General features: G+C 41.9%; 1 protein-coding gene across 2 annotated transcripts in view; it reads left to right on the top strand.

Annotated features, from left to right (window-relative positions):
• Positions 1 to 23,423, top strand: part of DNER (delta/notch like EGF repeat containing) — a 321,150-nt gene that overhangs the window by 190,627 nt on the left and 107,100 nt on the right. For both annotated transcript variants that reach the window (XM_044241774.1, XM_044241775.1), the window contains exon 6: positions 17,863 to 18,016. In XM_044241774.1, the coding sequence (XP_044097709.1) occupies positions 17,863 to 18,016 (154 nt within the window). The remainder of the gene's footprint in view (positions 1 to 17,862; positions 18,017 to 23,423) is intronic.

Genomic DNA, 23,423 nt, shown 5'->3' with positions numbered 1-23,423 from the left:
TAGTTTCCACGTGATTCTGGGCAGAAAGTTCAAGCCATGTTTTAAACTTAGAGGTGACTCTATGATATATGCAGGGAGATCTCATTTAGGGCTTAAGTGTGGACGGAAGGGCACAGAGCATGCTGGTGTGACAGGCTTCCAGGAGTGTGCAGAGGCCCTGGCAAATGTAGAATGTTCCAGATTTTTCCGGAATAGAAAGGTCATTAATTATGTAGGACACCAGAACCGCCGTTGATACATCTTGTTTTTGCAGTCACGACATTTTGGCAGGAAACATTGGGAAAAAGAAGCACATGAACACAGCAAATGCTGGTAGCCGCGGACAGAGAACCGTTTATACATTCCATATATAATGATCCATGAGTGTTGAGCTCTATAGCTATAGAAAAACATAAAAATTTTTGCTTTTTCTCTCTTCATTATAATTCAATAACTGCTTTCTTTCTTAACTCCACTAGAATGATTTTGGGTTTTCTTTCCTACTAGGTTTTTTTTTTTTTTTTAATTTTTAATTTCTTTTACATGTTTTCATCACATTTTGCCTATGTCCTTTTTATTTGTCATTATCTGGTTTTGGTTTAATTTGGTATATATATAAGAGCTGGTGAGAAAAGCGTCATAGGTAATCACCCTCAAATGGTGTCAGTGACAGAGAATTGAACAAAGTCATATAAATCGAGCAAATTGCTACAAGGGACATTAAAGTTAGTGGAAACTGTAATATGGAAAGAATGAGCTCTGTGTCATGAAAACACCAGTCGAAGTGATGAGGCAGCCACCTGCGAAGGAAGTTTGTAGGGGTCTGGGACGGAAAGAGAGCCTTCAGCAAGGTGAGTGGCAAAGGTAGTGGTTGACTTGAACCTGGATTAAGTGACGGGTGATGCTGTCCCACCAGCCAAGGTCACAGACTGTGGGAACTCATCCTGGAATCCAATCATTGCTCTCCAAGCTTGAATTATTTTCATTGATTTTTCTTTCTTTCTTTCTTTTTTTTTTTTAAGAATTTATTTATTTATTTGACAGACAGAGATTACAAGTAGGCAGAGAGAGAGGAGGAAGCAGGCTCCCCGCTTAGCAGAGAGCCCAATGCAGGGCTCCATCCCATGACCCTGAGATCATGACCTGAGCCGAAGGCAGAGGCTTTAAACCACTGAGCCACCCAGGTGCCCTTTCATTGATTTTTCAACCCAAGCTTGCTGCTCTATTTTGGAGGATTTCTTTACACGTGCAAGATTTGGGGGATTAAAAAAAAGTACTATGTTGTGATATGTAAAATCAGAAACAGCTGCCAGATTTAAAGGAGTTTTGCCTACAGGGCTCTTTCAGGTTGCTAAAATAAATAGAAGTGGAAGAAGTATGGGCTTCCGTATTTAGATGAGTATAATATTATACTTCCATTTTTACCAAAAGAACAATTCATTTTACCATTTATTTTATTTTATTATTTTTTATTTTTTTAAAAGATTTTATTTGTTTATTTGACAGAGAGAGATCACAAGTAGGCAGAGAGGCAGGCAGAGAGAGAGGAAGGGAAGCAGGCTTCCTGCTGAGCAGAGAGCCTGATGTGGGACTCGATCCCAGGACCCTGAGATCATGACCTGAGCCGAAGGCAGCGGCTTAACCCACTGAGCCACCCAGATGCCCTCATTTTACCATTTAATCAAATATACCCCATTAAAGGCAGCTTCGTTGAAATTCATAGGATAGACCATCAGTTGCTTTGCTGTATCCTATTAGAAAGGATCTTCCACTGACCCTGGCCCTGTGATGTGGGCATTTTTTTCACCCAAATTACTGGATGTGGATATAAAGACTCTCAGGAATTAACTTAAATGATTTCATTAAGGACTGAAATTTCAACATTTTATAGGACTTCCAAAGGTACTAACCTTTAGCTTCATTTTGATCAGTAGGGATCATATGACAGAGTTCAAGGCGACAGCAGATACTCATGTGTTTGAGGAGAGCTGTCCCTGAACCTGGCACAGACAAGGTCAGTGTGGACTTCCACATTGGTACAGACCATGCTGATGAAGTATGAGGCTTCGTGGCCCCGTGGCAGCCAGTGGACATGTCAGCAGATCAGAGGTCAAGGTCTGACTCTGGCACTTACTGATACTGAGTTGCTTAATTCACCAGAGCTTTATAATCACAGTGTTGTACAACCAGCCTCTGTGAAAGCTTGGAGTTTTTACAGGGAGCCGAGAGGCCATTAAGGAGATGGGCCTTATCCCAATGATGGGAAGGGTGACAGTGTCCACGTCACAGAGTCGAGGCACCTGCAAGACCAGGGCTTATCTGGGACACATCCCAGTGGACTCTGACATGAGATCATTTATGTGAAAGTGTTCTGTAAAGTCCTTCACAGATGAAAGATGGCACCCAACCAAAAAAATGGTGCTTGTTACCTCCATCACCGGCCTCCTTCCTGTGACCCTTGTTGCGCTCGGTGCTCCAATCCACTCATCCTCAGAGGTTTCTGCCTCCACTCGTCCTCTTTCGAACTACCCAGGAACACTTCTGGCCTGCACAACTGACTTGGACTGACTGTAGTGGAAATCGTTTGGGGCCAGACTCATGTTTAATTTCCTTCTCAGAGTCCCAATTTTAAAGGATAATTGTTAGGACACAGTTGATGCTAAAATTTCTGAATCCAAGTTACTAGCATGTGCTCTGTACACTAGCATTTGGGGGGGGGGATTTGTTTTGTTTTTAAGACCTGTGCTATGACGAGTGCTGTTGGCCACAAAGAAGTGGATGATGGGCTGTTTGCCTTATTTCTTACCTGTCGTTTTGAAGTGCGGCTTAGTTACGTGAATTTTTAATTTTGCAGTTAAAAAAATAACACTGTTGATAAATATCACTTTTAGCTCCCAATACTCATGAATATGTAATTGTTCCCCAAAGAGAGCCTTGTTTAAAGAATCTTCTAAGAAATACAAAAAGCCATGGTTATCTGCCAGTGATAGTGAAAGAGATAAATTTATTTTGAAATTTTTATTATGAAGGGCTGTACTTCTGAACAGAGATTCTTGATTTTTTTTTTCTAAAATGCTTTTAAAAAAATAAAAGTAACTTGACATTGGTTCAGTGTAGTTGCCCCTGAGTGGGCTAGGGGCGAGGAGGGGCGGGTTGCTGCGCTGGTGTAAGATTCAAGGATGTCTAGGGAGGTCCTTTCATCCCCAATTTTCTTGACACACCAGGCTGGAGGGAATGCCTGAAAACCTGTTATTTGAGCTTAATTCCTGTGTAATAAAGGCCTGATTTCCTATTTAAATGCAAATGTCCCTAAAATGGTATCACACTAAGGTTTTCTCTGTCATTAAAACTGGGGTAGCTTAGTTTCATAAGGGGTTGGTTTTAGTAGGAGAGAGAACAGTAGATAATTCTAGGTGTTGGATATGAGAATAAGGAGCTCGGTTCGGGGAGGTGAGATTTGTTAGCAAATCTGAACCCTGTGTTTGGCTTTCATTTTCCCCCAGTTTTAGATATAGGGGAGGCTGGCGTCATTTGAGCCAGTCGTCTGAGACAGATGTAATGCCAAACGCACTAAACTACTTTTATTCTGGGGGAGACTGAGAAAGTCTAGAAACACTCCTCTGATGACATAAATGACTTGGAGCCCTAGTCCACAGCAAAAGCCCATTTATGTGTTGCTTAGAAAAGAGAGGAATTTGGGCCAGCTAATGGGTTTTTTTTTTCCCCTTTCCAACATGAGCATCTAAAAATTATAATTAGGAAACATTATTTGAGATTGATTCCCATACTGAGGACTGCCGTGGATGGCAGCCACATGGTAAGGTGTATTGGCCTTTGTCAGAGCCTATGAGCATGAAAGAGGAAGACAACTTGAAGCCTTTTTTTTTTTTAAAGATTTAATTTATTTAACTTATTTATTAGAGAGAGAGAGAGAGATCACAAGCAGGAGGGAAGGGTATAGGGAGAAGCAGACTCCCCGCTGAGCAGGGAGCCCGATGCAGGGCTCGATCCCAGAAGCCTAGGGTCATGACCTGCGCTGAAGGCAGACACTTAACTGACTGAGCCACCCAGACGCCCAAGAACTTAATGTTTTTGTGCAACACTTACATGGATCTGTGTTTAACCCAAGGACTTCCACACCCCACAGTCTTCTGACATGAGATTTCATCACCCCATCCAATGATAGACATACTGAAGCTCAGGGAAATTAAGTATGTATTTTCTTTTTTTTTCTGAAGACCCTAAATCCAGTATCCTATTCTAAGAGTCATGCGTGCAATGGAAAAGAAACTATCAGCATCAAAAATGGTTAAAATATGATACATGGACCAAGAAATTTTGAAAGGGAGACATGAGTAGTGTTCATGTTCCTATAGTCAAAATCTGCGTGCAGACTTTTCTTTCTTACTCAGACCTGGAGGATTAAAGTAGTCCATGGAAGAGATCATTTCATGTGAATATTATAGATTTATAAAAATAGTCTGAGAGCAAGCAAGATTCGTCATGACTATGAACTAAAGTAATTCTTTTGGCACTGTGAGTTAGATATTTTGATGAGCTTTTCCTGGAAATTATTAAAATGATTTTTTTTCTAATTATCTTGGGGAACGCATTTATTAGATATAACCTGCCTTTTGTTCAGGATTAAAATGATGAAAGCAGCCAATGTTTAATGAAATAAGATTTAATTAAAATGAATGATAGGGCCTTCCCACCTTTGTGGTTTTATTTCAGTTTGTGTCCATGTCCATTCAATAAAGTAAGAAATGCATTCGTTAGATCAGGAACTCGGAATAAAATCTTTGACAATAACATGAAGAAATAGTTTTTTTTTTTTTTCCTTCTCCAAATACTGAGGAAATGTTTTTGTCAAATTCTATGGTCTCAGGGATTATATAATCAAGGTAAAACTTTAGGAGTTTAGTTTAGGACAATTACTCTTACTTTTCGAGTGATATATTCTTATTTCAATAGGAAATCAAGGGGCTGAAGCATTGCTTTTCCCTTCCGTACAGAAGGCTGAACTGATCCCTTCGATGAGCTCTTCTGTGTTTTGCTTATTTGTCCCCACCTCTCTCTTGGACTGGATTTGAGCCTATCCACAAAAGTACATAAACTATAAAACAACCTAGAGAGGAGGAAGACAGATGGGAAGAGGGAGGCAAAGAAGAATTATAGGTCCGATGGGAAAATAAAGCCAGGTTTGTTGTACATGTACAGAGGAAGACCCTTAGACTGGTAAGGGTTGGAACTGGGGCGCACATGCTTTGGTTAGGCATGGCCCGTGGATGTAATTGATCACCCATGTAAGGAGTCTGAAGGGCATGAGGAGAAACAGGGAAAACAGGGAAGGGAAGGGGAGAAGAAAGGAGACCGCATACCCAAGGGTTTCCGCTAGGACACCTGTCATTTAGGTGGACATCACGCAGTTGGACTGTCTCCCCATCTCTGAATTTTGGGTGTCAAATGGGGACAAAGGTTTTGAGCCCTTGAGATCCTAAAAGGACAAAAGATGCCACTCAGGACTGACCTAAGAAGAGATCCAGAGCAATTGGAGTGTTTGAAACAGTCAGGGCAGGGAGCTGGGGCTTCTCTTTGAGGGAGCAGGTACTGTACCTTTAACATGGGCCTGGTGCAGGCAGCTCCCGTGTGGTCTCTCCATGTATTCCAGCGCTGTGGTTTACTTTCAGTGTCGTTTCTTTCAATAGGTCCTAGAATCAGATTTCCTGGGCTCAGATTTCAGTTCTTCGATTATTAGCCAGCAGACCTTGGTCAATTGACTCAGCCTCTCTTTGCCTCGGTTCGCCCAAATACAGTACTGGGATAACAACTACAGTGAGGATAATTGCATTTTTCAAAGCCCTTCTAACAGCACCTATTGAGTGTTCAATAGAGGTATTCGGTAAAGGTGATAGTGATGATGACAGTGACACAGATCTATTTCTCTAACTAGCTTGTCAATTCCCGGAACACATGAACTATGCCTTCAATGTCTCTGTACGTGCAATGCCAGCCTCTCCAGAGGACTGTTGTTCAATGCGTGTTGTGTATACTGTAGGATAATGACTTCTGTATGCAAGCATCAAATATTTGTGAAGGACTGAGGTGGCATTTGAGGAAGATGGCTCTGAAAATCGTTGGAGGAATAAGCCAGAGAGAGTGCATGTCCGTGCTGGGCTGAATTGGCAAAACTCATATGTTGAAGTACTCACCCCAGTGGCTGAGAATGGGACTGTAGTGGGAGATTAGACCTTTATTTATTATTATTTTTTAAAGATTTTATATATTTGACAGAGAGATCACAAGGAGGCAGAGAAGTAGGCAGAGAGAGAGGGGGAAGCAGGCTCCCTACTGAGCAGAGAGCCTGATGCGGGGCTTGATCCCAGGACCCTGAGGTCATGACCTGAGCTGAAGGCAGAGGCTTAACCCACTGAGCCACCCAGGCGCCCCGAGATTAGACCTTTAAAAAGACAGTCAAGGGGGGTCTGGGTGGCTCAGTTGGTTAAGTGACCGACTCTTGATTTCAGCTCAGGTCATGATCTCAAGGTCATGAGATCAAGCCCCACGTCAGGCTCAGAGTCTGCTTGAGATTATCTCCCTCTCTTTGCCCCTTCCCCCTGCTTATGTCCTCTCTAAGTCAATCAATCAGTCAATCAATCAAATTAAAAAAAAGAGACAATCAAGGTGAGACAAGGTCATATGGGTCATATAAGTAGGGTCCTCATTATGGTGATTGGCGCCCTTACAAGAAGAAGAGATTATGACAAAGACATTTGCAAAGGAAAAGGTTTGTGGAGACACAGGGCAGAGATAGCCATCTATGAGCCAGGGAGAGAAGCTTCCAAAGAAATCAGCCCTGCTGACACCTGAGTTTTGATTTTCCCGGTTTTCTGAAATGTGAGATAGTAGATTTCTGTTTGAGCTGCCCATTTGTGGTCCTGCATTATGGCAACTCAGCACATGGATGTGGTGAGAGTAAGAAGGAAACCCGTGAGGCAGATGTTAGCACCCCAGGGAGACATGCGGTCACTTGCAGATGGGGAGGGATACTGGCTTCCATGGGCCTGAAACTGAGATGCATCATATCTAAGATTGTGAGAAGACTGGAAGCCAGCCTCCTTCAAGTTCTCACTCAGTGCATACATGCGTCCATCACCCCCCTTCTCAGGATGATGTTTGAACCACACCCCTCATACTTTGTAACTCAATTCCTTGCATTTTCCAATATCTTAAATTGTAAGAGATATCTTTGCAATGAGACGAAATCCACTTCTCACTGCTTCTGGCCAGCTGTGTGACCTGGAGCAAGCTACTTAACTACTGTTTGTGAAACAGAAAAATCATTCTGATCTTGCAAGACTGTTGGGAGGATTAAGTGATCTTCAGCATGTTGCTTGGCTTATGCTGGGCCTTTCTTCAATAAATGGTGGTTGGGTACCCTGCCCTGTCTCCATCGGATTCCCATCTTTAGAAGAAGTTTCCACTCATCATCTTTGCTTTACACTTACAAATGTAACTGAAGGGCACCTCGTGGCTCAGTTGGTTAAGCGTCTGCCTTCAGCTCAGGTCATGATCCCGGGCTCCTGGGATTAAGCGTCCCGGCATTGGGCTTCCTGCTTAGCAGGGAGCCTGTTTCTCTTCTCCCCACTCACGCTCTCTCTCTCTGTCAAATAAATAAATAAAAAGTAACTCAAAGTAGGCTTTCCATCTGAGGTAACTTGAGGAAAATGGTAGAAAAAATCCTTATTCTTCAATGAATTCTTCTCATCAATAATTTATACATCAAAGTGTCTATTTTATTAAAGCTTTTTCTTTACCATTTTCTTTTCATGTAGCAAAGGAAAGAACTAAAAGACTAAATGGAATTTTAAAATAAGAAATCAAAATGGCATGTCATTTACTTGTAGAATGAGGCTGGGTTTTTTTAATAGGGAAATTCAATAAAAGATGAATTTTCAGTGACATTCTTTTTTTTTTAAAGTCAAACTTTACTTTTGCTAATGGATTAGTACTTTTCATCAAATAGATACACAGATACTGGTGAACTGACGATCCAGGCTGATTATGTGGAAATCTTGGGCCTAACTATGGCAGTGCTCAGCCTGCTGAGAACAGAGAAGTTGCCAGGATATGGTTAGAAACGGCTTTTGAATGTCTCCATTCTGCCAATCCATACATCCACTTTGAGATAGAAAGCCTTTTACAAAATTTCCTGAAGGACATTTACTTTCTTCTCCCTTGAGTAATAAAGTAAACTTTGCTGTCCTTTGGAAGGAAAGAGCAGGGCTCATTTATTATTGTTCCTATTTTTCAGAATTTAACATTTAAGCCAAAGAAATGAATTCTAGGAATTTTTGAATGTCAAGTTTTGAATTTCATATTTAGATGATCTCCATGTTTTCTAAGCTTACTTTTTTTTTTTCTAATAAGCAGCTATGTTTGCAATCAATGAATCCAAATAGAAGAGGGATAGTGTGTTTAAAGTTAATGGGAAATAAGATAACATAAGCAATGTGAGCATGTTGTTTAAATTCCATGTGTAGTAAATGAATAGTAACACCTAGCAGACAGACAAGAATTAAAAAAATGGACATCAGTGAATTTTCCTTCGAGGTAATTTACTATGTCCCCAGCAGGGGGCAACACTTTGTCTCTCTGGTTTGGCTCCAGGGATCTCTGTATGGCCTGGATTTAGGAAAAGGCATGTGTAGGGATTTTCACATCGTAATAGGAATTCTCAGATAGTGTCTTAAATTTTATATCCAAATAATCCTTTCTGTCTTTTGAAATACAAAATCTGGGTTTTTTAGTAAAAGGCTAAATCCTGCCTAAAGACCCATTAGTTATAACTCACCTATGCTGAGTCATATGAAAATGTGTTCTGTGATGACTGCTTTTTATCTAGGTTTTAGTATCTATCAGTTTTAGAGGGTTTTTGTTCTGTTAATGTCCGCGGTTCTTGGTCAGGTCGTTTCAAAGAATGAGGAGTAGATCAGACGGAGAGTGGGGGGCAACAAGCCAATTTTATTGAGCAAGAGTGTAAAGCTTCCGGAGAGCAAGGGGGTCCCTGAGAGCGTTGCCACCAGAGTTTCTAAGTTTAGGGGTTTTTATGAGCTTTTTTTGCGGAACTACCTTCAGCAATCAGGGCATGCTCAAGTTGTGCCAATCAGGGCTTCGGTCACATATCTGTCTGCTGCTTAGGTTAATGTCCTGTGCTGATGATCTTTTTTGGCTGACAGCTGCATGCCTGGGTTTAACTTAGGTCTTAACTGTCCCTTGCCCGTGATATTGACTAATGCTTTGTGGTTAATTGTCTTATTTTAGGACGTTTTGCATAAGTCATTTCTGCAAAGGCCACAAAGCAGAATGTCAGTGTGGTTCTGTCTAATCTGCAAAACAGAATGTCAGTGCTCTTTGATCTTAGCTGTCCTGACTTCATATTTTCTCAATGCGGACCCTGGCCTTGACTACCTACCTGTCCAACTAGCTCCTAACATCAGCTATGTGATTTCAGACCCAAATGACCACCCAGCCGCGTTCCCAGGAGCTGGAATAATAGGTCCTTGGCTGAGGTTCTTGCCAGGATGAGGCTCCTGTGGTCTCCATCTGCACAGATCCAGGGTCAGTACATTTTGGGGTGATGGGATAGCTCAGGCTGGAATCTGAGTGATCCTGCATTGTTACCTGAGACAATGGGGACTCATGGCCTTTTTTCCCTAAAATCTGCTTAAGACAATGTAAGCTCTGAGCATAAGGCTCTGCAGAAGGCCCCTACTTGGGGAATCGTCTTCATGAACAGTTGTACTTGGAGCTGTCCCATTAAAAGAGCAGGAAGAGGACAGAGCTTTCTTTCTTTCTTTCTTTTTTTTTTTTTTTTTTACAATTTATAAACATATATTTTTATCCCCAGGGGTACAGGTCTGTGAATTGCCAGGTTTACACACTTCACAGCACTCACCATAGTACATACCCTCCCCAATGTCCATAACCCCATCCCCCTTCTCCCAATCCTCCTCCCCCCAGCAACCCTCAGTTTGTTTTGTGAGATTAAGAGTCACTTATGGTTTGTCTCCCTCCCAGTCCCATCTTGTTTCGTTTATTCTTCTCCTACCCACTTAAGCCCCTCATGTTGCATCACCACTTCCTCATATCAGGGAGATCATATGGTAGTTGTCTTTCTCTGCTTGACTTATTTCGCTAAGCATGATACACTCTAGTTCCATCCATGTTGTTGCAAATGGCAAGATTTCATTTCTTTTGATGGCTGCATAGTATTCCATTGTGTATATATACCACATCTTTTTTTTTTTAAAGATTTTATTTATTTATTTGACAGAGAGAGATCACAGTAGGCAGAGAGGCAGGCAGAGAGAGGGGAAGGGAAGCAGGCCCCTGCTGAGCAGAGAGCCCGATGCAGGATTTGATCCCAGGACCCTGAGATCATGACCTGAGCCGAAGGCAGCGGCTTAACCCACTGAGCCACCCAGGCGCCCTACCACATCTTCTTTATCCATTCATCTGTTGACGGACATCTAGGTTCTTTCCATAGTTTGGCTATTGTGGACATTGCTGCTATAAACATTCGGGTGCATGTGCCCCTTCGGATCACTACGTTTGTATCTTTAGGGTAAATACCCAGTAGTGCAATTGCTGGGTCATAGGGCAGTTCTATTTTCAACATTTTGAGGAACCTCCATGCTGTTTTCCAGAGTGGTTGCACCAGCTTGCATTCCCACCAACAGTGTAGGAGTGTTCCCTTTTCTCTGCATCCTCGCCAGCATCTGTCATTTCCTGACTTGTTGATTTTAGCCATTCTGACTGGTGTGAGGTGATATCTCATTGTGGTTTTGATTTGTATTTCCCTGATGCCGAGTGATATGGAGCACTTTTTCATGTGTCTGTTGGCCATCTGGATGTCTTCTTTGCAGAAATGTCTGTTCATGTCCTCTGCCCATTTCTTGATTGGATTATTTGTTCTTTGGGTGTTGAGTTTGCTAAGTTCTTTATAGATTTTGGACACTAGTCCTTTATCTGATATGTCGTTTGCAAATCTTCTCCCATTCGAGGACAGAGCTTTCTATTACTAGGAAGCAGACTCCACGTCTTGATCCTGTATCTAGAGAACTCATCTAGAGAAGTCTGAATATTTGTCTATGGCCATACCACCCTGAACGCGCCCGATCTCATCTGATCTCAGAAGCTAAGCAGGGTCGGGCGTGGTTAGTACTTGGATGGGAGAAGTCTGAATATTTACCCACAGGCTTTGCAAGCAGGAATTGCTCTCCTTGCTAAGGCCTAGGCTGGGTGTACCCTGCTTGTGGCCTCTGCATCCTGGGGAAACAGAGCAGCCAAGCCTTCCCTGGCACAGAAATGGAACTGTGCTGACTTACCTGATTCTTGTTGCCCACCGGAGAAAGCAAATAGTCCTCTGGGGCAAGCAGAATTTTTCCTGACATTTGGAGATGAAAGAAGTTTCTGGACTAGGACTTAACATCGAGGGAGGCTCTGTGACATGCACACAAGGTTCTCTACAACATCCCTGCCATAAAGGCAGGAGCAGACTCCACAGGGAGGAGCTGGACACAGGATGCGGAGTGTGATTCTCATTTTCTGAAGTTTTATCTTTCCTTTCTTGGAACTTAGCCAGACCCTTAAAATAAAAACAATGTACTTCCTTATTGTGGAAAATTTCAAGCTTATCCCAAAGTGAGAATAATTTGGCAAGTGTCCATGTCTGTGTCACCTATCTCCAAAAATGACCAGTTCATTGGCTAGAGTTGGACCTTGCCGATGTTCATACGTTGAACTACAATTAGCCCAGATGTTGTTTGGAAGCGGGCTGGCCCCTGGCAGAAATGGAAATTGGCCCAGGAGGTCCTTTAGCCAGTAGTGGCTCAGAAAATCTCCTTTCCCTTCTCAAAGGTTGAGGGGTCCGTTACTCACCTTCTGGCTTGGAAATTACCCTCCACATTCTATTCCAGTATCCCCTTGTGTAAGAATGTGTGGACAAAGAATCTGTAAGTGACTGTGGTGCTGTCTCAGCGAAACACGAGATCCTCAGAGATAGACAAGGACGTGGGGGAAGAGGACCCCTTACCTGCACAGGACTCTCCTTGAAGGTGATTTCAAGCAGCCCCTGATGAAGTCAGCTTAATTCAGTGAACAGTCGAGCATCTATTATGTATGTGTAACTTAAGTCCCAGATGTCAAGGACCCCCAGTCCTGGGGAAAAATTGTCTAATCAAAGTTTTCGAGTCTGCCCAGGAGTGATTAGGCACTTTATGTACAAGAGATATGTTCATCCTTCAGGAAGGATATTTTTATTCAATTTTGAAACCTTACTTGAACACCTTTGGTATTCTTTTTTTTTTTTTTTTTAAAGATTTTATTTATTTATTTGACAGAGAGAGATCACAAGTAGGCAGAGAGACAGGCAGAGAGAGAGGAAAGGAAGCAGGCTCCCTGCTGAGCAGAGAGCCCGATGCGGGACTCGATCCGAGGACCCTGAGATCATGACCTGAGCCGAAGGCAGCGGCTTAACCCACTGAACCACCCAGGCGCCCACCTTTGGTATTATTCTTAAGACTAAAAGAAATTAGAATCAGTGAACCAAAAGGATAGTCAGTGATGCGACAAGGAAGGCAGGCAGACAGCAAGAGAGGAAGTAGACAAACTATGCAATCTGGAGCAAGAACCAAAATACCACAGTTATTGGAGTTATTTTAAAGTTGGGGTGAAGGGCACCCCATGTTCATCTCTGGTACACAGACCAACGCGGTGAAGAGAGGACAATATTCAGCTACGCATGGGAAAGGCTTGAAATCGATGATACACATTTAAGTCTTGACTTTACACTCACCGGCTGGGACACTTTCCAAAATGTATCTGACCTCCCTGTGGAGTCTATTCTCAATTCCTAAAATGGATGTGATAATAGTCACCTGACAGAGGTGGTCAAGATTAAGGAGATAATTCAATGTCAGCAAGCTCTATAAACAATGAGATTCCGTGTCCAGTCAGTCAGGGCTTTTGTGGTCATACCGATGTCACAGGGACGCCAACAAGATATAAGTGTATTTTCTGGATACTTTGTTTAAGGGAGAGAGTAAGATAGAATGGATGAATTCTGACCCTGAGAGAGAGAAATAAAGCTCCTCAGAAAACTCGTCCCTGTGGGATGATTTGTTTGTGACGAATAGGCTTTACTGAGAAGTGACGGGTGCAGAGAATGAAACGGAAAAAGTGAGATGGGCCAGATCGTCAAGGGCCTTGTGTGCCATGCTGGGGAATTTGGACTTTCTTATCACACATTTGACTCCATATTTCATGAAGTTCTTGGAGTATTAAAAAATACAAAAACATAAGTTAAGAGAAGATGTAAATTAGAACGTAACCTCCAAGTTAGAAAGAGGACAAAGCCATAGAGGTCACAGAGGTCGAGGTAGCTGTTCAAGTTGAACTTCTGGTTGACTCTGAGCATGCTGTGACCAAATCAAAAAGGAGAAAAAAAATGGGCAGTCACATGATCTGCATTGTTCCTGAGGACAAAACATCAGCTCTTATGACAAGCAAAACTTTTACTGGCCCTTAACTGAGCGAATTTGTTGGGGAAGACTTTATAAAGGAGGCCCAAAATGATGTGTGGTGAAGAACGTTCTCGCCATCATCCTCCCTGTAAACACAGTAGGAGGCTTAATGGGCTTGTTTCTTATAGGGCTCCTCTCTTCCCCTTCCCAACTTTATTTTCCCCCATGGCATTTATCAGCTCACTTACTACATTATTTACTTGTTCATTTTATTTATCATCAGTCACCTACACTAGATTATTGTTTCTAAGAGACAGTCTTGTTCATTTGTGTGTTTCTGGGTCCTAGAACAGTGCCTGGCCTGGCACATGGTAGGTGCTCAGTCTGTATTTGTCGTGTGGGTGAACAAAGGAATGCAGGTGTGACTAAAACTTTTTAAACCTCCAAGTGAGCTTCCTACCACTGAGAAATTTCCATTAATGTACAAATGGAATATTTGATGTCAAGCTGTTGGGGAAATTGAGATTCTGCATTGGGTTTTAAGATTAATCTCTGAGGGTCACTTCTCATTTTACTTAAAAAAACTTTTACATGTAAATATACAATGATTTTGCAAGGAAATAGCTTTCTGTAATTTAGCTAAGCTACTAATTTTATTTCTAAGTGAGTGGAGAGAAGGGCAGAGCCAACTGTGTGCTGAGCAGATAGCCTAACGTGGGTCTCCATCCCTAGACCCTGACATCACAACTTAAGCCAAAACCAAGACTCACTCAATCAACTGAGCCACCCAAGCACCCTGCCCCACTAAGCTACTAATTATAAGAAGTCCATTTTGTCTTTTATGCTGTTTAAGTCATTTGGACCTAGATTAGTGCTGGCATAGTGGGTTAATCTTCTTAAGGTTGGTATAACAGTTTACAACTTTCAGTGATCACAGTTTCCCACAACAAAGATGCTAATAACATAATTTCCTAGTAAATATTCATGGCTTCTTACAAATCAAGTCTTGAAATTTAATATTAAAACAAACCTCTTAATATTTTTAAGAAAGCTCATTGCTCTTAGAAAATAGATTTAGGAAGAAATCTAACTTTACGGACCGTATGATACAGAATACATAAGAACTAAAGTAGAATTTTATAGTCATGGGTATGTAAACATTTGTTAATCTTCCTTATCCATCAATCAGAGTTTAAGAATCAATTCCATGTTTTGTTTGGTCAAAAACAATTATTTCAACAGTTTCTTAATGTTACTTTCAACGTTCTGGCTTAAAACAAAGCCAAACAAAATGTGTGGCTTCTGTTTCAGCTTTAGATTTAATAAAAGCTAACTTGAAGATATTTGATTTGGTGTTTTTAATAATTTATTTCCACAAGAAACATATTTTCCATGGGACAAAGCTGATGAATTATATGCAAAATGTATCCCCCAAATAGCCAAAGAAATTGATCTGCAATATGGAACTGCTGGATACAAACCAAGTAAATTTCAGAGGACAGCTGCCAAAAATAATGACACATAGTAATTTATGAAGATCCTGAGGCCCATTTTGGAATTGTATGTGGCCAGCACGCACAGTGTTTACATTTCAAAGGCAGTCAGGAATCTGCAGGTGCACCAAGGGCTCCAGACACGTCCCTGCAAATATCAAAGGTGTACTCTGTTGCACATTTGGGCAAGGACGAGATTTTTCCTTTAAAGATAGTTCTAGAGAAAGAGTTTCCTATTTAAAAGGCTGCCTTTCTAATAGCCTTGATGCAGCTTCTCCCAGCTTTGAACTACAAAGTCCATGCAAATGCACACAAAAGGGGGGGAAAAACCCACCTCACAATATCATGAAAAAGCAGATAGGGAATCAACTATTGCTAGCTGGCAGAGGGAATTTCCGATTGCCACAAAGAGGTTCGAGAGAGGATGGAAATAGAAGGCAGAAAATTTAACTCTAACTGAAGAAGAAAAGCCATTGCTTTTATTCCACCTGTTCTGGTTTCTAAGATATAGTGAAGAATGTGTTCTGAAACTTAGGAAGAATTGATTATGCAGATTACAAGGATTTCTCCTGTTCCCTTAACAAAAAATATTCAGTTAACAAAAGAAACACACCTACACAATATCTGGCCATTTGGTAGAGCTAAAGATTGTTTGACGGGTGTCTTGATTGGTTGCTGAGGTCACAGGTCTGTCCACTCCTGGTTTAGTCACTTTTGGCAAGTGGCATCCTGCTAGAGTATAAACTATGATATCAGTGTGCAAGGGACAGTTTTTCTTAGAAAAGGTGTTTGTTGGGGATGGGGCAAGTTAGATGGAAAGCACTAGAAGTATAGCTACAAATAGATTGTGTCCGTAATACAATTTTGCTTAATGTGTCTGTGGGCCTTCCTTCCAGGAATGCAAGGTTGAGTGAGGTCTAGGGCATCTAAGCAGTCCGATATTGCTAGACAAAGATAAAAAGAAATAGATACGGTTTTTTAAGAAGCTAAAATGGCATTTGATAAAATTCATTCCTCATTCTAGCTTTCTGCTTAGTGATAAATTCTACAGATCTCCCTTTGAAATCAAGCTTATTCTAGAAGAACCAGCAATGTAACCATGAGGGTTGGAAAAGGCGGGGTTGGGGGAGGGGGTGGAGAATGTTACCATTATTTGCAATTGGCACACAATTTGGGGGGGTTTTGTTTTATCTAGAAAACCCGAGAGCATCAAGTAAAAACATGACCAATTGACGGCTCAGTGTGATGACCAATAATAGAACTCAAGCATTTTATATACCAGTCATGATTGCTAGCAAGTTTGATGGGTATTACAGGAAAAGGATGGGGGAAATGTTTTGTATATAAAAAATATATATATATATATATATTTTTTTTTGGTATCTCAATCAAGTTTAATATATAACTATATATATATATATGCATGCCTGGGGGGTCAGAGCCCTGGTTGGGGATTTTGAGTTAACAACACTTGGAGAAGAAGGGGAGAGTCTCTCTCTGAGATTAGAGACAGGGACTGGGACTGGGGAGGGGGAGGTGGGAGGCAGGGTGGGTTGGGGGGAAGTTATGGGTGGGGCTTTGGACCAGTAGGGATTTGAACACCTGCCTGATGTGGAGGCTTGGGGAGTGCTGGGAGGATGCATTTTTCTGTTTTGTTTGATTTTTTAAAGTATTATGTTTTGTTTATGCCATTCTCCTTTGCTTCTTCTATGCCCTCTGCAGTAACAACCTACATTGCTTCACACAGGGTTTGGGACCCCATTAGTGGTTTGTTTGTTTGTTTCAGATGGTTACCACCCCCAGGCATTAAGTATGAAGAAAAGATCAGGAAGGCTCTGTTTTATTTGGATTTTACAACTATCTCAGGAATGAAGGTTCCAACCAAATGCAGTGCTCTGGGTCTGAGTTATGGTCTTTCACTAAGATAGCAGGAACGCCATAAACCAAACAAGACATTTACTAGAATCATACTCTTTTTAATCTTCCCTTGCACTCAGTTTGTCTGTATAGCTGTGTGTTGATGCTGAAGGTAACTTAGAAGGTGATTCAGTAAATTCCCTGCGTGCTCTGGAAGGTGGTCAGGGCAGGAGATCTGAGAAGGTTTTTGTTACAAGTGCTGTGGATGCTACAGGAGCTGAGCTGGTTGGCTAACATTTTGTTTCACGGCTGGAGAACAATCCATCCGCTCTAGCAAGATGGAAAATGGTCAGGGTAAATGTCAATAAAGAAAGAATGAGAAAAATACATGTATGAAATTAAAATGTAAGACAAGGGGCGCCTGGGGGACTCAGTGGGTTAGGCTACTGCCTTCGCCTCAGGTCATGATCTCAGGGTCCTGGGATCGAGCCCCGCATCAGGCTCTCTGCCCAGCAGGGAGCCTGCTTCCCCTTCTCTCTCTGCCTGTCTCTCTGCCTACTTGTGATCTCTCTCTCTGTCAAATAAATAAATAAATAAAATCTTTAAAAAAATGTAAGGAAATACACACCATTTCTCTCAGAGCTATGATTTTGATCAGATCAAAATATAAATGACATGATTCCAATATTCAGTATTGGTATAATTACAAAAAGGAGCGAGGCGGGGTACCTGGGTGGCTCAGTGGATTAAGCCGCTGCCTTCGGCTCAGGTCATGATCTCAGTGTCCTGGGATCAAGCCCCGCATCAGGCTCTCTGCTCAGCAGGGAGCCTGCTTCCCCTTCTCTCTCTGCCTGACTCTCTGCCTACTTGTGATCTCTCTCTCTGTCAAATAAATAAAATCTTAAAAAAAAAAAAAAAGGGAGCGAGGCTTTTGAACTTTGGGATTCCCAGCCAGAGTGTACATTTTAGAGGTCTCATGTAACATGTATGGTATGCTTGTGTTTTAGGCAACTTTTTCCTGTACCTGTGAGGATCAGTACGTGGGTACCTTCTGTGAAGAATTTGATGCTTGCCAGCGGAAGCCGTGTCAGAATAACGCCAGCTGTGTGGATGCAAATGAGAAGCAAGATGGGAGCAATTTTACCTGCGTCTGCCTTGCTGGTATGATTTCCATAGATGAGTTATTATCGATCTCTCTGTAGAAGGTACACTTATTAAGGGTGGCTAAGTGACATATTGTCCAGCTGCTAGACAAGGCAACTTTAAATTTTTACTGATTGTCTCAGGCTGTGCTTCACAGGCTTGGGAATGGAAGAGTGAAATTCACATGGGGATAGACATCCTGTTCCTTGGCTGGCTTTCTGACACCGGGATGCTTCTGTCTTCACGGTCCACTATTTTTATCTTGGGAAATAATATGTTTGGTCCAAGAGAGGTCTGGACATTTCAGAAACAGTTCTGCAAATATGTACCGGGTGTGGACTGGGACTGTGTGGGTGATGATGCTCAATGACAAGAAAATTCCAGGACAATCTGTGCAGGTTGCTGTGTCAAGCCACCTCATCTTCCCATTGATGTTAATTTCCTTTTGTTCGTGTATGTTCATTAGGCCAAATACACTGTTCTCCTCAGTGGGGGAGGTCTTCAGTGTTCCTTGATCAGTATGGAGGATTGGTGGGCATTACTTGGAGACCAGTGGGCAACCAGTAGGAGAAAACAAGCCAGTGCCCCCAGATTTCTGTGCTCTGCAGTCATCTTAATTGACTTATTGCTTAGCCAACTCAATTGTTAACACTCAAGGAGCAGGAATGGCATTTCCCAATGAACATTCTGATATGGCTATTTTGATGCAGCTTAAAAGCAAATACCAAATTCCTCCTTTTTTTTTTTTTTAACCATTAAATAGCATGCAAAACTGGCATCACTGTTCCTTTTTCTGTTTCATCTCTGGTTGCCAACATCTGCCTGATGCTGTAGGAATTGGGGAAAGCCAGAGGGATGGAGTAAAGGGACAGTTGGAGAATGAAGTCTTTATTTTAAGAAACAGGATACAGTGGTGCAAAAGTTTATAGACAAAAATTGAAAGTTCTTCACTCATCTCTCCCAATCCAAAGCATCAGTCAGTCACTGGGGTAGGTTAGTAATCTGGTATATTCTTTCCAAACCTGTGTGTGTGTGTATCTCTGGGCGATTGTGTGTATTTCTCTTGCACACCAGATAATTAAGTATTTTTCTATATGCTTTTTAAAAAACATGGTTATAGTATACATAATTGTTCTATAACTTGCTTTATTCCATGTATATTACATGTACAGTAGATCATAGAGAACATTTCATGTCAGTATGTACAGATTTGCCTCATTGATTTTTAACTGTTTCAGTGTGTCTCCTAAACTTGTATCTCCAGATCAGCCTCCCTCCAAGCTCACCTACTGGTTACTTGACATCTGCCTTTGGATGTCCCTGGCCACCTTAAGCTACGCCACTTACAAAACCAAGCTCATCATGCCCCCCTCCCACCTGCTCAGCTTCTAGTGTTCTAGTTCTATAAGACAGACATCTGCAAGTCATTTGAGGTGCCTCCCTCTCTCTTTGTCCACACCCCTTCTACCTCCAAGTGTTCTCCATTTGACCATCTAGAGACCTCGCAAATCCAGAACCCTGTCCACAGCCCCATGACCGCCACCCCCAGGCCAGCTGCTTCTGCCCCTTGTCTGTGCTGCTGAGGTCATCTCCCACTGCTTGTCCATACACTCCTGACTGTGCTACATGCTGAACCAGCGTGATTGTGCCAAAGGGAGCCCCCGTTTTGTCCCCATACCCTCCCTTCTCCACCTGGTGGCAGGCGATCATTTTCCTCTGCAGATCTGGTGTGATTGCCTTCCTACTTCAATCCCTTCTTCCCATTGCTCTTTGGTCCATGATCTGTCCCTCGCCCCCCTTTCCAGCCCCATCTCACCCCACTGCCCACCTTGCTCTGGGCCTGACCATCTTGGTCATTCCTGTCCCTGACAGCCCGAGCTTGCTCCTTCAGCTCTGGGCCCACCTCTCCTCTTTGTGCCTGGATGGCTCTTCTCCTGCCTCCCTTTGACCTGGGTAACTACTCCCAGGTTTTTGTTTCAGACCTCTGTGAAATGCCACCTGTCCTTGGGAAGCCTCACTAAGCATTTCAAGCTAGGTTCCCTCCCTTTTCTCCTTTCATAACTGTGTGGCCCTTCCCTTGACAGCCTTCATCTGTTTTCAGTGTTCATTTACACGTGTGACCTTTTGATTACTGCCTGTCTTCCCCACCAGTGTTAACTTCATGGGAGTGGGGCCTGAATCAATCTAGCTCATCACTGTATCCCACAGGGTCTGACAAATCATGGGCGCTCAATCAAGGTGTTGATAAGGTGAATTAATGAAAGCATAGGGTCATGGCCTCGTGTTTTAAACCATTCCTCTAGTGATGGATATTTAAGATGTTTTCAATTTCTCTTTTATAAGTAATGTCAGAACAAATAAAGAACCTTCTATAAATGGTCTCAGTCGGGTGGGTAGGTGGAGCTTGTCACTGTTTGGACTGAAATGATTTCAGTTTGATATTTTACCCAAGTCTGTTCTTAAAGGGCATGTCTCCATTTTATGAAAGGAACTCATGTGCACTGAATCAGAAAGTTCATAATGCAGGGTTGGTGATGCTTTCTCATCTTGTCCATAGCCTGCTTTTTTATATTTTTACTTAGCTCTTTTAATAATGTAACAATCACTGGTGAAATCAACTTCAAAACCAGAAGTTCAACCCTATAACTAATCATATAGTCTCCTCACTAGCCCTTCCCTGACTTCCCCTTTCTATCTAGGGGTCCTGATCATTCTGAACCTTGAGTGGATTAGTCCTTTGTTTCCCTTTTTATAAAGTTTTAATATTTACAAATTTTTATAGAAGGAATTAGTTTTGCTTTAATTGTTTTCCATTTATAAAAACAGCACCATGTGTGAATGCTGTTATGGTGTTGTGCGTGTAATTCTCTGGTGTTTGAGTTCATTCTTTTGGGCTGCTAGGTAAAGTTCCATTCATCTATTTGCCCATGGACAGGGAATGATGCACATCTGTGTATGTGTCTCCTGTCATGTACATAGTCACAACTGTTTCAGGTATCCACCTCAGAGCGGAATTGTTGGAACATAGGCTATGTAACTGATCACTTACAGGAGGCCATACCACACTCTTTTCCCAAGTGGTTGTGCTAATAAGTACTCGGACATGTGATGCATAATTGGTTTTGTGAATTCATATCCTTTTCAATGTTTTGTAATGTCAGAAGTTTTAATTTTTGCTAATGGAATGGTATGAAAAGGTATCTCAGGGTGGTTTCTGTATTTTGTGGTTCACTAATGACACTGAGCTCCTCTTCATGTTGTTACTACCTGTGTGTGTCTTTCCTATGGAATGCTGTCTTTCTATCCCTTGCTCCTGTGTCTGTGTCCTTGTTTGTTGGTAGAAGTCCTTTGTTTCTTTTTGATACTGTCAGCTGAATGAATTGCAAGTATTTTCTCCAAGTTTGTATGTTGTCTTTTCACTTTGCAGGGTCTTTGGATGCGTGGACATTCTTACTATGTTTTGCAAAGTTTACTTCTCTAGTTCCTACATTTTTATCCCGTTTAAGAAAATATATTTTGCTTGAAGAGTTAAAAGACATTAATCTATATTTTCCACCCAGCATTTCAAAATTTGGTTTTTGCCAACCTTTAATTAAAACGAAATTTATTTTTGTATGTGTTGAGAAAGGGATCTGATTTCATCTTTTACTACAATTTTATTTTTCTTCTTCTTTGAAAGTACCCCATTTGCATCAATATGGAATATGTGAAACTTTATACTGTGTCCCTCCTTATACCTTATACCTCCTTATACCTCCAACAGAATTAGGAATAACTGGATGCCTAATACACTTTTAACTGTGCGGACTCTCAGGCATTTCTTCACTGTCAAGGTTTAGCCATTGATTTGAAATTTTCAGATTTTTGCTTCTAGTGGGGAAAAGAACTTCACCTTTATCATCTAAGATGACTTAACATCTCCCATGTCAATAGCACATCCTGGCTAGGTGGCGCATATGTGTACATAGGATATTCCTTGGGACTTCTAATAATACCAATAACAATAAAAAATATTTTGACTCTCAGTTGGCATCAGGGCCCGGGAGTTGTATTGCAAGAATATGAATTTTGATAATTCTACTTAGACAGACTCAGAGATGGTTTGGTGATTGCCAGTAAACTCATCAGGAACCCAGGAGACAGCAGGCAAATTGATCTTGATTTACAAAATGATCATCTTTTATTTCTTCTATTACAAGAACAAAGCTATTTGATAATACCACATTTGTAAATAATAGCAAATTATGGTTCTAGTAAGCTATTTCTAATGGTTGTCCTATATCCTGAATATCACACATTTAAAACTTCCAATCTTTAGAAACAAGGTATAGATACCTTTGTGCATTTGTCATAGTTTAAACAACTTTATAAAATAATATACATAATCTGCACTGACATTTGATCACATAGTTCCCTGAGGTACTTGAACAGCATGTGGTTTGCTTGGAGTTCGCCACTTGTGAGAAAATCCATCTATCCAGGAGTCCTTTCTCATTTTATAAAAGTGTAAAGCAGTCATAGAACCACAGTTTTCCTCAGTGTCTCCTACTGTCCTTGAACCTGCAGTACTTGCCTTCTGTTTCCTGAGGTGGCCTTGCCTGGGCTGGGGTCTCTCCACCATCCAGCCTCTGTCAGGGTCTCCCCGACTCCCAGCAGCTTTCCTTCCTTGCCTTTCACAGAGCTGGGTCTGTGCGCTTCCCTTCCCCATGGCCTCCATTCATCCTCATGTTCTAGAACAGATCCTAATTCTGAGCTAGAAGAGATATAAGAAAGGTTACCCTGGTGCCCTCGCTCTTTGCTCGGCTACTTTTGGACTTTGCCCAGCTGTTCTCTTAAGCAGGGTTCTACCTTCTCCATTCTCATTCCTTGTGGGACAAGCCCCACCCCCTTCTAGCTTCTAGCTCCGCCTCTCAATAAGGGGCTCACTGCAGTCAGTACATGCTTGGCCAAGAATATTTAGGGTAACACTTGACTGTACTGGAAAAATATGTCAATCACCAAACCTCAGCGGCTCCCAAGAAAAGGTTATTTCCTGTCATATCATAGACTGAGGAAGGATATGCATGACACTGGAAGCTCTGAGACCTCTCTAAGAGACCACATGCAGGGACAGAAGCAAGGTGCTAGAAGTTGCAGACACTCTGAAGGATAGCATCGAAGGATAGCATCGTTGTAGCCACTTGGTTTTCAGGTGACTAGAAGCTGTGACCTCCCCAGTGACACTGGTTGGGCGTGATGAGGTGAACAGGTTGGGGCCACCCGTGAGACTTAATAAAGACAAGTTTAGTGGCAAACTAATGTGAGGGACAGAGTCAGAAGAATCTCTTATTTTTAAAATTACAGCATAGTATTTAAGAGCACAGGTTCTGGAGACAGAACGTCCAGATCTCAATCCCAACCAACTAGACCTTGAACATGGGCTGTT

The sequence above is a fragment of the Neovison vison genome, chromosome 3, assembly GCF_020171115.1.
Source record: "Neovison vison isolate M4711 chromosome 3, ASM_NN_V1, whole genome shotgun sequence".
NCBI classification, from domain to species: Eukaryota; Metazoa; Chordata; class Mammalia; order Carnivora; family Mustelidae; genus Neogale; species Neogale vison.
This window is presented reverse-complemented; position numbering and strand designations above follow the sequence as displayed.